Source organism: Phyllobates terribilis, unplaced genomic scaffold, assembly GCF_046119375.1.
Source record: "Phyllobates terribilis strain yellow unplaced genomic scaffold, ASM4611937v1 Scaffold_3__8_contigs__length_932513732, whole genome shotgun sequence".
Lineage (NCBI taxonomy): Eukaryota > Metazoa > Chordata > Amphibia > Anura > Dendrobatidae > Phyllobates > Phyllobates terribilis.
In genome coordinates, this window is record NW_027362763.1 from 874,715,073 (window position 1) to 874,731,224 (window position 16,152).

The window sequence follows — 16,152 nt, forward strand, 5'->3', positions numbered from 1 at the left end:
TGCAACTTTTTTTTTTTTTTTTTTTTTAATTTCAGCGCTGGAGTGGTGTTACTAATCTAAATTCCCTGCACTTAGCCTTATACTAACCAGCCGCCGTCTTTATCCGTTATTAGCACCACTCCAGTTGGTCTTCTGCAGGCTGTGACCTGCAGGATCGCTCCAGTGATTGTTGGGTGATCAGGAAGTTACAACTCAATGTAAGTCTATGAGAGCCAGAAAGAGGCTTTCATAGACATTTTCATTGAGAGCTTGTGACAGTTACCAATGACTTCCGGTCAGTCAGAAGTTGTGGTCACAAGATAACAGTGCGAGACCGAAGCGGTGCCAGGAACAGCGGAAGACATCAGCTGGTGAATACAAAGATGAGATCAAGGAAATTGGATTAGTGACACCACTCTAGTGTTGAAATTCTGAAATTAAAGAAAAAATAATTGTCGGAGTGGTTAAATGCCACTATCTGAGTGGAGTGTTCGTTTGGATGCCCATTGGCCGCCAAGCAACATGATTTTGGGGTGCTTATGAGTTGCCATGGCAGCCAAGGGTCTGCCAAGTGGCAGTCATGTTGGAATTCCTGTGACGTTTTAAAAATGAGCCGTAAAAAGCATAAAAATTCCAAATCACCACTTTAACCAAAATTAAAAATAAAATGTTCAGCACTATTGTATCTGTAAAAAATCCTCTGTGGAAATATAAAGTTATTGTAAAACTAAAAATTGAAATGCTAAAACTGCAGTTTACGATCACCAAAAATTGACTACAACAAAAATGCAATAAAAAGTGATCAAAACCTCATATATAGCCCAAAAAGGTAACTTTAACATGGAACCTGTCACCAGTTTTGTCCTGTATGAACTAAAACTATCACCTCTTATGCAGCGCCTGTGCTGCACTCCATAAATGCTTATATAACCCGCTGACTCCCCCTGTAGACACACCAAAAACCTTTTTAAATTCTCATGCGCTGCATGGTAATCCGGTCGATCCGGTCTGATGGACGAGGTTTCAGGACTCTCCATCCCTCCCCACCTGGCTGCTGCTCGTCGTCCTCCTTTACTTGATGTGGATGACGCCTCGCTGCCAGGTGAACTCTTGCACCTTGTGCACAGAAATTGAGACTCGCGCCCTAGCACTATAGTTTGCCCTACTGCGGGCGCATGCGCACATATGTTTTTGGCTGTGCCCATAGTAGGGTAAAGCATAGTGCGCAGGCGCGAGCTGCGATTTCTGTGCGCAGGTGCAAGATTCCGCCCGGTAGTCAATTTAAGAGCGAGGATGGCGAGCAGCAGCCGGGGGAGGGAAGGAGAGGCCTGAAACCTCACCCATTGGGCCGGACTGACCACATTACCTAGTAATGCAGGAGAATTTAATAAGTTTTTTGGGGAGTCTACAGGGGGAGTAAGGGGGTTATATAAGCATTTATGGAGTGCAGCACAGGCGCTGCATAAGGTGATATATGAACTAAAACTAGGACAAAACTGGTGACAGGTTCCCTTTAAAATCTAAAGTTCAGGATGCACAAAAAGCCCTCATACAGGTTTATTAATGATAAAAAAAATAAAAAATATAAGTCTTAGAAAAGGGAGACAAATCCAATTTTTCAAAGTTCCCATTTTTCATAAGCCACGTATTATTTTAAGCTCTGTATCTCCATAAATCATACTGACCTGACAAATGTTGCCATGTCATTTCTACCACAAATTGAAAACCGTTAAAATGAACCCCCCCACCCCAAAAAAACAAAAAAAAAACAATGGAAGAATTTAACAATTGTGCGTTTTGTTGTTTTTTTTTTATTTCACTTCAATGGGAATTATTTCCATCCGCAAAAAAAAACTCATAAGGCTATGTTGAATGAAAAATAAAAAAGTAATGACTTGGAACAAGTGAAGGAAAAAAACAAGTGCAAAAATTGGCAGGGAGAGGTTATAAAACAGGAAGACATTTTATATTACACAAATATAAAAGTAAAATGATGCAAATTCACCATGAGAAACAATTCAGAGAGAAACACAAGCATTAAATACATCATAAATATGGTGAAAAAAATTACAAAATTAAACAGTGTGCAGTAAATAAGAAAGACTCCCTTTTCTCTCCTCACAGTAAGCTGGCGAGCTGTCCGTGCTGAGAAATAGCAGAGTCGGGAGTGTTGTTTGCTGCCTTACCTCAGTAACTGGCAATTCAAGTTGGACTACATCTTCTGATTTGGAGACTGGAGTCTGAAGTGCGGTGTCTAATAATAAAATGCCATTTAGATCCTTCCGACAACCCACGGCATAGTCATCCACAAAGATAACTTTATCCACAGTTGGAAAATACTGACACTTCACACGACTGCCAGGCTTTGCTGTTGAATACACAAAAAAAATATTTGGGGAAATTTAGAACAAAGGCTACAATTCCAGTTATTCTGATGAATGATCGTTAGCTATGCTGGCTTAGCACCAACCAAAATATTTCCAGGGCACTAGGTAATAACACTGGTCACTGCAGACAGGTGACAGTACCAGATATACATGATGTAGTATAGACCTGGAGCCACTTTAATGGAATCAATGTTGTGGAGTCATATAAAGAAAGAACTGTCTGGGCTCTCATGTGGTACTTTGCATTTAAAGACGACCTTTTGCCAGATCAAAAGTGGTCGGTTATTGCTCTAATTTTATTCCTGCTGCTCCCTTCAGTATTTTGTCTGTGTGTCGGTTCCAAGTGTGGACCTTTTTATCTAGAGCTAATTTTTATGGTCTCTAAAAATTGGTGTGGCTGACAGGATCCTCAGGGGCCTGTCTGTGGGCCGCTCTGCATAATTACTTTGTGAGCAACACCCACTAACACAATCAATATTAACATTAAATTTAAAAAAAAAGACAAATCTTAGGAGGATTTTTTTTTTTTTTTTTTTTTTAAAGGAATACTAAGGGAAGTAGCGGTAATAAATTAATTAAGAGCAAAAGTGGCCACCAGATTTTTGTCACCTAAGCTGAGAACAACATGATGTAGAGACAGAGACCCTGATTCTAGCGATGCGTCACTTCCTGGGCTGCTTGCTGTAGTTTTTCTAAAAGCACTGCTTTATCAGTAGGTTGTCACTATGCAGCTAGTAAACCTGCTGCCATGCACTCCTAGATAGTCATACGCTTATAACCCCTCCCCACCACCATTAATTTTTCTGCCTATGCACAGTGTACACAGCTATCAGTGGTGTGGAAGGGGTTATACATAGCTCTGCATTCAGATAACTGATTTATCTCCTTCAGATCTAACAGGGATTTTATAAAAACAACAGTAAGCAAGCTCAGTAAGTGACACATTACTGGAATCAGGGTCTCTGCCCCTACATCATGCTGCTCTCAGATGGGGACACAAAGCTGGTGACAGATTCCCTTTATTAATCCTCAGTCCTCTTGGTAGATGATAAAAATGAGTTGCTGCAGTACTGAACAGTACTGTTAGTGGATTGGAAGATCTGTACCTTACATCTTGGCATATTATAGGATAAGTCACCTGGGAGCAGGCTCTAATGTACCAGGATGCTTACAGAGTACAGACTGCCACACCGACCACAAGGAATGCTGCCCCAATGATCAGAATAATAAATCCTAGAAACTGGGAGCCATCGTGACTATAAATTGCTCTCTGCACGGCACTTTATGAAGAAATTTCTTTTCAAAGACCTACTGTTAGATGTTATGTGGTCGGCACAGCAACGTAAAAAGATATAAAATGTATATCTCAACACAAACAGGTAATTTTTAATAAATATTTTTTATTAACGTTGAAGTTAAATATAGAATATGAAAATGTACAAAACTATAAAGTGACATTTATATGATAATAAAATGAAGCTTGCAATGCAGCCAGCTGACTCTGTGCCTGGCAGTCTCCGGCACACATCTATCTCCACAGGAGGCTCCCGTGCTGCGAAGATTAGATGCAGCTCCATGTCGGCAACGGAGAATCACAATATGGTGGTTACATTAAGAGGATAAGCAAGTGCTTTCCTGTAGAGCTCTGACAATAGCAGACATAGGCAGGAAATTCTATAAGCTGCACTTGTTTGACACATGCTGAAAAATGTCTTATTCACAAGGATTAGATCGCCCCTTCTCCACAATCCTGCTCAGGATTTCCACAGAAAGTGTCAATTCAAAGCCATCAGAAGTGATACAAAAATAGTCACTCATCAACAAGACTAACGACTACACTGAGCGTTCCGCCATGAGTCTCCCCATCTTGGAAAAGGGGTCCCTTCTTTTCCATGACATCTGCCATTAGTAGAGTCAAGGCACCTATACACGTTAGATGCTTATTCAGTCCCGCCAAAATTATCAGGTTTGGCCAGCACTTACACAAAGTGCATGGACAACTGTGTAACCATTTCACAACCAACTCAATAAGCCTAAATACAAAAATTATATAAAAAGTCTGCAAAAAGCTTTATTAGAAGCACCACTTCAGCAGGTTTTTTTTTTTACATTTTATTACAGAGCTAGCGTGGTGCCACTAATGAAATTTCACAGAGTCTCACATTCTACTCAATAGTCACATTCTTCCGCAGCTCCCACCATGCTGCCATCTTGTGACCGCAACTTCTGAATGGGATGAAACTGAATGGGAAGAGACACAGATTAGATATTAGAAAAAACTTTTTGACAGTTAGGGTGATTAATGAGTGGAACAGGCTGCCACGAGAGGTGGTGAGTTCCCCTTCAATGGACGTCTTCAAACAGAGGCTGGACAGAGATGATTTAGTGAATCCTGCTTTGAGCAGGGGGTTGGACCAGATGACCCAGGAGGTCCCTTCCAACTCTACCATTCTATGATTCTATGATTCTATGACTGACCGGAAGTCAAGAGGTAATGATCATAAGCTCTCAATGCAAGGCTATCAGATCCTCGTTCTGGATCTCAAACTTACATTGAGAAGTGACCTCCGGATCGCTCAGCAAACAGTGGAACGATCCGGCAGATCACAACCAGCAGAAGACAACCGGAGAAGCACACTCAGTGCCACCTCCTTCTGCTTTACTGACAGCTCCTTTGCCTGAAGTCACACAACAAAGAGGCTGTCAGTCAAGCAGTGCTGGGCGGGGAATAGAGCTGGAGTGACAGAGGCTTCAGATCTACCACAGTCCCAAACTCATTTGCATATCAATTTAAACACTGATTTCTCAGTAAAGGGGGGCCGGATTGGCTCAACAAAGGGATTACTGGACTGGTCTTTGAAAGAGCTACATGAGCATATTATAGTTTGGGTGGGGTGTGGCATGCTGACAGATTCCCTTTAACATCCATCACAGGTGTAAATGATTGATTTTAACAAATTCAGTTCTTATCTCTGTTTATAACCTGTTGGTATAATTTTATTATAATTAGGAAATTAGCCCCACAATAATCAATGATGTGCGTTAGAAGGGGAAATACTCTATTGAGCAGATTGCCTCCAGAAACTGACCCCCATCCTACAAATTGCTACAAAAACGCTTGAAAGACCAAGCATTCATTTCAATGTCTGTTCCGCTGTACCATTTATAAGAGGTTTTGAACAACACCCAGTGGAAAATAAATAGCGTGCGTGTCACTTCTTTGAGGTGGAATCCACCACAAGTGACATTTCATGTCAAAATACAGCAAAAAAACACTTCAGGAAAAAATGCTTTATTAAAAAAAAACCAAAAAAAAAAAACACATGCTGAGTTTTCTAGGCGATTGGACTTTAGGAAAATGCTGGTGGTCGTTTTAATGATGTGGCTTTACTGGCGGTTTTGCCATATTTCTTGCAGACGTCTTTTACTCTATACTTTTGAGTACACAGGGCGGGTGGCTTGCTGGAGGAAGCCGCCCTAAGAATGAGCATGTCACCTCTAACTGATTCAGGGTTTCCAAACCTGGTTAAAAGTAACAAAAAGAAAAACAATTGCATAGCAACATCGTTTTGATATTACTGGGCACTAAGTTCATTTCATGGGGTGCTTCATTATATTGATTCCAGGGAAAAAAAATTTGCGGATATATGGCTGCAAAAAGACACAGCCATGTGAACAGCTCCGTAGATTATAATGAGTATGTACGTGTTCTATAGATGAAAAACACACGACAAATTTGGGAAAAACAGACTCTGAACCAGGCCTTAGAGCTACCAAGCTTTGTGCACCCCATCAAATTAACCACAGGCTTTTTTTCCTTTGTGTGGGGCATCAAGTCTACAAATGTACTCAATAAAGAGCCAAACATGCAATCACACGGCCTTAAATCACACACCTGTCACCTGCCTGTGAATGGGAATTCTTAAGTTACCATTTATGAATTTTACATGTTCACAGTATCGCACTACAGATGGGATGACTGCAGTAAAACCTCACCTTTGTGAAGTTTACCTGTTTATCTAGGTGACATTTTAGGGGACAGATTTTTCAGTTCTTTCATATCCTACAAATATTGAGCACTTTCTTAGAATGAACCGACCTTGTAAAAGACCATTCTTTTAATGCAATTTTGGAAGGTCTTCTAAAAGAGGAACTGTTATTTTCATTTTTATTCCACAAATCAATAGTACATGTGAAAATAAGCAACTTTGTAATATCTTATCTGCGAAATTTGCTTCTTTCTCTGCCACAACTGATCAGTCATTATCAAAATTCTCAATTTTGGGGTAAAATCTGTATTCAGTGAAGCAGGGAGGCGCTAGAGGCAGAGCTCCTCTCTCCTCCTCCCATCTACACATAATCTCATCAGTAGCAGCTGCCATCTCCTATCTCAGTGATGGGAAAGTCCATCTTCACTCAGTACAGATTTTACCCCATAATTGAGAATTTTGATAATGGCTAGAAAAAAGCAAATTTCTGTGATAAGATCTATTACAAAGTAACTTATTTTCATGTGTACTGTTGATTTATAAAATAAAAATAATAAATGACGGTTAAAGAGGATTCAACATTCTACAAAAAAAACTTCTTCTGCCCCTGGGCACGATAAAGAGGTGGGGACAGTCCTCCTGTAGAGTCACCACTGGTGAAAAGCAGCAGTACACAACATCCATGGTGGGCAACGGGCATTTCATGTCATGCACGGACGAGTTGGGTCCTCCAATGCAAGATATCCACTCTACATTTGTTCCCGATTCTTGATACCAGGAGTATGCGGAACAGGAGACCCCACTTTTATATGAAAATGGATTTTCTAAGTGAAACTAAATCAAATAAAGGCATCCTCAAGGTTAAGTTCTCACAACGATTCTTTGATGGCTTTTAAAGCGGCATGATATTGCGGTGTATGAAAGGCAGCGTCTTACAGTTCCAGCAAACTGGATGGGATCTATAGAAATCTCCTGCCCGCTGTGCTTATTTTTTACTCCGCATAAGCTGATCTGTGCTGTGTGTTTAAAATCTGCATCATGTCAATTTCTCTTGCGTCTAAGCTCCACTTTATATGTGGATTTTCTCCATAGAATTGCATTATATGTGGAGAGGTAAAGAACGCATGTAAGGCATAGATGAGGTTTTGTTAAAGCAAAATACCAGGAAGTATCAAAACCAAAACAGCTTAAACTGACATACCAAAAAGACACAAAAAAGCATGCAAAACAATTTACCTAAAAAATGCAGAGAAACTGCAACATCAAAAAATCACCAGTCATCCTGGGAATGCAGCCGAATGGTATATTCGCGCGTAAAGTATTTGGTACAGAAATTTCTGAATTTCTTGGCAGGAAAAACACTGTAAAATAGGCATGTTTTTGAAGCATTTTTGGTGCAGATTTTTACCCACTCATTAGTACAAGCAAAATCTGCAGTAAAAACGGCAGAAGAATTGACATGCTGCAAGTATAAATCTGCAAGTCACAAATAAGCAATATGTGCATGAGGCTTCAGGATTCTCATTCACTTTGCTGGCATCAGGAAAGTCTTCAGGTTCTGTGACAAATCTGCACAGAAAAAAAAAAAAATGTGACAAATCTGCAATGTGTGCACAGGCCCTCAGATGTATATATAAAGGTCTAACGGATTTACTTTGCTGCCCTTCTGCACAGGGTGTGAGGGCGGCTCTCTTCCCTTATCTACTCCGGGGGTCTCATGGCAGCCGCAGGACCAGACAGTGGCACTGTGTAATACAACAAGTATGCCTTAGGCTATGTGCCCCCTTGGATGCAGAAATGTTCCGGATTTTTCCTGAGCGTTTCTGCATCTCCCTGGCAGAAAAAACGCATGCGGATTTTACATGTGTTTTCTCTACCAGGTAGAAGCGTTTGTGAAGCGTTTTCGCATGCGGGTTTGTCAAGCACTTTGCTAAGCGATTTTAGCATTACTTGGAAAAGTGCTTGACAATCAGCATGGATTTATAAAGTGTGACCAAGTTACGATGCTGCAAATGTAGCATCAATAGTTAAAAAAATAAAAAACATTATACTTCACCTTCAGATGGCCCCCGGTCTCCTCGGCGACTCCCGGTGCTCTAAAAAGGACCTTCCATGACGTCATTTAGTCATGTGATGGTCACGCGACCATCAACTGACCGTCACATGACTAAATGACGTCACCGAAGGTCCTTGCAGACCACCGCCGGAAGCCAAGGAGACAGCAGCGCCGCTAAGAGGAGACCGGGGGGCGCCGGAAAGGTGAGTATAAGTTTTTTTTTATTTTTTATTTGAATTCTTTTTTAAGTACAGGTACTATTGTACCCGGGTCTGGAGGAGAGTCTCCTCTTCTCCAGACCTGGGTACCATCCATGCATTGAACCGCATGATATCCGCATGTGCATGTGTAGTCATGCGGTCCAATGCAAGTCAATGGCGGCTAAAACGTCACGATTCCACAAAATAAATCGTAGTGCTGCGGATTATTTTCCGCAATGGTAATCCGCAGCGGAAATTTCCGCAGCATGTGCACAGCATGCGGATTATCATTGGGGAACATGGCAGACCTTCTACCAAGCATTTAAGCGTTTCTGCGGCGGAATTGCCGCTGCGGAAACGCTTAAAGAACACATAGAGGGCACACGGCCTTATACTGTAGTAACAAATCTAGCAGCAGTAAACATTACACAACACGTAAACCACCTACTCAGCCTATGATCACATCTACCTGAAATAAGGTGTGATTCAGAGGGCAGCGATAAAAATAGCCCATGAAAAACATGTCGTAGTAAAATGGCTCCTTATGACACTTATTTGCCACAATTAGACAGCATTTCTACACTAGGAGTTTTGCAGAAAACATCTGTATAATTTACTTGCACCTCGTTGTAATCTGAACTACAAAAAGTCATTTTAAGTCAGTAGACTTTCATCTATTTATCCACCACTAGGTCATTACACTGCTGGGTAATCACGCTCACATGCCCCCATCACAAGGGTCTGCTTCAGAATTAACCTATAAAAAGATCTTATTATACAGTGCACGCTGTATGTAAATTGCCAAGAAGAGTCTAAAAGGCGTTGTGGGCAGAGTTAGGCAATCCTGACCCTACTCACCTCCTGGAGCAGAGCTGTTTCAGCTATGTCAGCGCTGCTGTCCCTGGCGGTGACGTGATATTGTCGTGTCAATGACCAACTGAGCGTCAGCTTGAGATTTTACTATTTTATCAAAGCTCAAAGAATAATGATGAGCTGCAGCTGATGAGGACCATTGGCTGTAGCCAGCACATGACAGCAATGTCACATCCCTGGCGGGAACTGCGGCATCGACACTCGCAAGAGGCGAGAAAGGGCCGCTTTCATTTTAATTCCGGTCCTGAACGGATTAGGCTGGGGTTATCCAGTTGCGGACATCACCTTTATTCTCTTTAAATATCCTGGTATTTTAATGAGACAAGTTTTTCTAAGGAGAGTTATACACTGCCTGAATTAACCAACTGTCCTCATTATTTCTGTGCTAGGTTTTGGAATTTTATAACTTTACTAACGAACAGTTTATCATAACAAGGTGGCCAGGCCTCCCAATGTTTTGACATCTCATTATATTGTAATCTTTTTTATCTCGATACTGAACTCTTCCAAGGAGTAATTTATTCATGTATATTTTTATATACTATATTTGGACAGTAGGGAGCAGGTGCACTAGAGAAAACAATGATGACGCCCACGTAGTAGATGTGTGATATCGGAATAATTCAGAGCATTCTTCACTTCACCTGACTGAGGTTATTCTGCTCTCCAGCCGGTCGGGGGGTCCACAGCCCACTACTTTACCATCTCTATAACAAAGGGCTGCACTATTTAGGAAAGAGTGGTACTGCTGTGACTGATGGAAAGCTACAGAGGGCTACAGTGATTGTTCTGCCATATTTCTCTCAAATATTCAGATTAAATTCAATAGATAAAAGTGGCAAAAAGGCTTTCACTAGGCCTTTGTTACCAGCTTGCCCTTTATTCTTTTGGGCACATCAAGAACCTTTTCAGACCTGAACCAAATGCATCTTCATTGCTGGTTCCTAATATTTAGCCTCGACCAAGTACAGATTTGTCCAGGCCCACATTGAATAGTTGCTGCCGTCACTGTCGCTGAAGCAGATTGGCATTTTCTGTAATAAAAATTTATCGACACTGATGTTGTGATTTTAGTACTCCGATCAGTCCCACCAGCTCTACTTTTGCAATGGTTTTATGGAGCCAGAGATCACTTGGTGTCAGTCAAGTGTTGAAAGGGGCTCAGTTCATTAACGAAGCAAGCTCCAAGTTCTGTCTCAGTTGTTATGGAGAAGGGGGCTGTCTTGGGTAATGAGTTTGGCAGCCAACACTCCTTTATCCCATCAAAGAAAGCTTTTAGTAGAGCTGTAGGCACTGTTCAAGGGGGTCTACAATGGGGACATCTAACACTGTCACATTTAAAGCATATATTAGTAAGTCCCACTATTTTTTTAAACATTTAAATTACTTCTAATGGGACAATCCATTTATAAGGACAAAACTGTCGAGATCTCTCTTTCCTTGGATGAAAATGGATAATGCTCTGTCATAGCCAAATGAGAGCTAACAGCGCAGTCTATTTCCCAGCTACTGGCAGTGATATGTAGGGTACCTAACTTTTGCCTGGTTGTTCAAAATTAGAAAAAAAAAGTCAAAGTGTAAACCCACTAATAAGCTTTAACCCCTTTAAAGCCCATGACGTATTAATAAGCGTCTGTGCCTGGCTTTAAGAGCCTGACCCGTATTAGTACGTCATGGCGATCGCGCGCGCACACAGGCTGTGCGGGCGCGATCGCCGCCGGGTGTCAGCTGATTGTCACAGCTGACACCCGGTACTATGTGCAGGGAGCGGTCCCGCACCGCTCCCAGCACATTAACCCCCACAATGCTGCGATCGAAGTCGATCGCAGCATTGCGGTGGCTAAGGGTAGGTGATCGGTATACTCACCTCCTCTTCCGGCGTCCAGTTCTGTCTGCCACGGCTTCCCGGATGTTGCCATGACGACCCGATGTCGTCATGACAACATCCGGGTCACCAGACAGCAGGAAGATTTTTTGGTACATGACCAAACTATCTTCTCACTGTGCAGCGCTGACAGCCTGCATGGCACAGGGATGGTGCTCCATCCCTGTGCTATACAGGTAATCAGAATAAAAAAAGTGAAAGTCCCATAGTGGGACAAAGTATACAAATAAAAAAACTGTCAGAAAGTGAAAAAAAAAAAAAATTGTTAAAAAATATATATTTTATATATATATATATATATATATATATATATATATATATATATATATATATATATATATATATATATATATATATATATATATATATAAAATAATCCACCAAAAATAAAAATATAATGTACCCATCAATAAATGTTATGAAAAAACAAACAATAAAAGTACACATATTTGGTATCGCCGCGTCCGGAACAACCTGACCTATAAAATTGTTAACCCCTTCAGTGAACACTGTAAAAAAATAAAAAACTAAGCAAAAAACAATGCTTCATCATCATACCGCCAAACAAAAAATGGAATAAAATTCGATCAAAAAGACGAATGTAAATAAAAATGGTACTGCTGAAAACATCATCTTGTCCCGCAAAAAACAAGCTGCCATACAGCTCCATCAGCCGAAAAATAAAAAAGTTATAGCTCCCAGAATAAAATAAAATAGCTTTTGTTGTGTAAAAGCACCAAAAAAATAGAAAAACAATATAAATGTGGTACCGCTGTAAACGTACTGACCCGAAGAATAAAGCTGCCTTATCAATTTTACCACACGCGGAGCAGAATAATAAAAAAAAAATGTAAAAAAACCACACTTCCTGAATTGTTGGTTTTTGTTTAATTTTTCCTCCTAAAAGCTGGAATAGAAAGCGATCAAAAAATGTCACATGCCTGAAAATGGCACCAATAAAAACGTCAACTCATCCCGCTAAAAACAAGCCATCACATGACTGTCGGCCAAAATATGGAAAAATTATAGCTCTCAAAAGATGGCGATGCAAAAACTAGATTTTCCAAAATATGTGTCTTTTAGTGTGTGACAGCTGTCAATCATAAAAACCCGATAGGATCTCTGTAGTCGCACCAACCCGCAGAATAAAGTCGTCTAATCACTTATACCGCACTAGGAACGGCGTAAAAAATAAACGCTAGGGCTGGGGTTGGGGTTAGGGTTGTGCTAATGTTAGGGTTGGGGTTGTTTTGTTTTTTTTCAAAAGTAAAAAAAAAAATATGGCAACTAGTGTTGAGCGCAAGTGCTCGCTACTTGAGTTTGCATCGGGTGCTCGGGTATGCATTGAGTATCGCGGGTGCTCGAGTCTCTGCCTCATATGCTTCGCGGCCAAAAAACCTTGTGGGGATTGCCTGCTATGCATGAGCGATCCCCGCATGTTTTTTTGGGGGTGTCTAATAACCGTGAAACATGCGGGCGGGGACTCGAGCACACGCAATACATGGTGCATACCTGAGTACCCGATGCAAACTCAAGTAGTGAGCACTTGCGCTCAAGACTAATAACAACTTATTCAATATAAGTTGCATGGATTAATATAGTGTGACCAAGTTGTCAAGTACTTTCCAAGTGATGCTAAAATCGCTTGGAAAGCGCTTGACAACCCGCATGTGGAAATGCAAGTGAATAACGCTTCACATCCGCATGTCCCTGGCAGGAAAAACGCATGTACAATCCGCTGCTATCAGTGTTGCAGCAATAACAGATGCCATGAGCAGCAGTGCAGACTTTGCCCTGGACTCAGGAAGGATTGGCAAAGCAGTTTTGTTTATAAAAAAAAAAAAAAAAAAAATCCTTTAAACTGGAGACTAATCCAACAATTTCCAGAATTGAAGAGATCTGTTAGCTCCCATCCTAGCAGAAGGTACATTCACATGTGGCATATTTTGTTTGCTTATGTTTAGAGATTTTTGAAATTGACTCTGCAGGCTGAAAAATACATTAAAAAAAATTCTGCACCAAAATTTGCGTGTGTTACATTTAGATTTTGGTGATAATTTCACCCTAAGGCCACAGCCCCACTATCAGTATTTGGTCAGTATTTTTTCTCAGGAGTGGGAGACAAAACCAGGTGAGGAACAATCAAAGAAAATGTATAATAGAAACAAGTCACAAATTCTACATTTATCACCCACTCCTGAGAAAAAAATACTGACCATATAGTGATAGTGGGGACGTGGCCTAAGCATTAAGATAGTTCACGGCAGCCCTAGTTTTCTGCTGCACATATGCAGCTGGATGCACAGTGGGATCCATAAACAGATTGATCCCAAACCAATTAAAAAAATAATAATAATTGGTCGTCAATATACCATAAGGATAAATGCACATAAAACATGCTGAATACAATTTGGAAAGAAACGCACCCAATTTTTCATATATTTCTGGAGGATTTTACCCTAGGCATTGTAAAGAGTGAAGTCAACCATAAAAAACTGATATGCAGCAGGTTTAAAATCCACAATGCAGGTCAATTATGGGCAGGAAAAAAAATGTTCAATCGACTGATTGTATTGTTTTTGGGACCATGCAAATAGGGACGTGCTGCTTATAAGATGCAAACTGTATGGGGCCAATATAGTTTTCTGTCCCCATACAGATTGTATTGGTCCTTGTGAATAGGCCTTTAAATGCGCCAACATATATACAGTGAAAATGTGCCGTGTATGCAACCAGCCTAGAAGTGTATTCACAAGTCATAGTCATCTTTGCTTTCTGCTGTGACAGTGACCTGTGAATACACCCTAAAGTTCATAATCACTTTTCATCATCACATACACATTATGGCTGGATGAAAGACCTACATAAAACCCTCATGACTGCATCTGACGTTTGTGCCAATTATGACCATTTCCACCTAGCAATTATTGCTGCCATTAGACATTCTCAGTGAGTATATAGCGAAAATGGTTGTGTAGAAATCAAGCTTGAGGCCTACAAAGCAAACATACATATAGGGTACATTCACATTTGCAAAAGGTCCACTGGAAATTTTTTTTAAAACACTTGGCATATGTGGATCAAAATCAGAAAAAAATTCACATGATCCAAATGCGGCTTTGTTGCAGATTCCGCTGCGGATTTGAAGCAGATTTCCCCCTTATACACTGGAAAGAGTGAAACCCGCACTCAAAACCTCAGCAAAACTTGACAGGCTGTGGTATTAAAGTCTGCCCTGTGGGTCAATCCCTGTCCAGAAAGTTTTTGCTTTGTGTCAATAAGATTTGATGAAATATCCGGCACTTTGCTGCTACTGCAAATCTCAGGGGAAACTCCCGCCACCAGTGAACATACCCTAAATATTAGAAAAGATTAGATTTCCTCCAGCTGCTCGCATGAATCCAGATCACCAGGTACATTAGACAGTTAATAACAGGTTTCAATATAGACACATTTGAGATCTTATAGGGACAGCACATACCAAAGATTGCTGCACTGAAAGAATGAGGTCTATATCTTACATAAATCATTTCAATTCTTGATGACCTTGATAAATGCCCAGATTGGAAATATTGGTAACCTAACATTTTCAATGTTGGGAGACCCTAATCTGCAGCATTCCTTACACATAAGAAGCTTACAGTAAGGACAGACAGTCGGTGGGACATCTGCCTTTCCTTATAAGTAGTGAGCAGTAACTTGTATTCACAAGGCTGTTCAAGGAGCATTGGGGGATCATTAGTTACACTGATATATTACAATCAAAATTTGTCTCAATTATCCAAATCTGTCATTAAAACAAATAGTGCACAAAGCAGGAATGACTACTGAGGTTATACGCAGAAAATTCTGCTGCAATTAATGAAACAACATGTATTTTGAGCAGCGGTTTTCCACATGCATATTTTTCCCCACTCATTAGTATGGGTGAAATCTGCTGCAAGTGTAGCATGCAAGCCATACAAGGGATTTTCACACTACATAGTAGTGTCCATCTGTAGCATACAAGAACGTTCCTGGACATATATCAAAAGAACCTACAGCCTCCCATTTGCCCAGAAGAGGATAAAACAATGTCCCATTGGCCTCCGGGAGACCAGTACACATCAGGGGCACCATTATTTATTTTTTATTTATTTTTTTAAACACAACAGAAGTTGTTGGTCAAAGAAAGTCACTGTATGCCAATAGAGCGGCAGCAGTTCAAGGCATACGTCCAAATACCAGGAATATTTTAGTGAATATATATCACACAATAATAGACCCAAAATTTTTGGCAAAAATATGTAATAAGTAATAAAGCCACTCCTTGAAACAAAAGCGGATAAGAGAATGGAGCATGTAAAGGCTAAAAAAAAAATCTATATTTGTACAAAAACATTAAAAGACCAAATGTATAAAAATGACAAACCGACAGGTAACAAAAAGAGGGAGTCACTAGCAGAAAGGTCCTGAGGTTGAGTAGGTGAGGAGGAAAAGAAAAATCAAACAAATATCCATATATACCACTGTGGTGATTAAGCCTCCTCACAGAACCATCCCACCAAACATTAAAATTCGGCCAAAAAGTTTGTGACAATTCTTACTCATTCTGCTAAATGGTCCCAGAAAACACATGAAGACATTGAAAGTTGTAGTCCCTTACTCATGTGGAAATTTTCCTGAAGGGGTTGTCCAGTCAAAAGTGATAAGTCTGCACTCACTGTGTAACTGCAGACAATTATTTAATCTGTCCAATTAGTTTTGGTCCCTTTAAAAACAGGGTGGCACATGTTAAAGAGCT

At 40.5% G+C, this 16,152-nt stretch overlaps 1 protein-coding gene across 9 annotated transcripts in view; it reads right to left on the reverse strand.

The window, feature by feature from the left end:
• The window catches only part of BIRC6 (baculoviral IAP repeat containing 6), a 288,254-nt gene that overhangs the window by 260,399 nt on the left and 11,703 nt on the right, over positions 1–16,152 (reverse strand). For all 9 annotated transcript variants that reach the window (XM_073672646.1, XM_073672640.1, XM_073672642.1 and 6 more), the window contains exon 2: positions 2,166–2,347. In XM_073672646.1, coding sequence (XP_073528747.1) covers positions 2,166–2,347 — 182 coding nt within the window. The remainder of the gene's footprint in view (positions 1–2,165; positions 2,348–16,152) is intronic.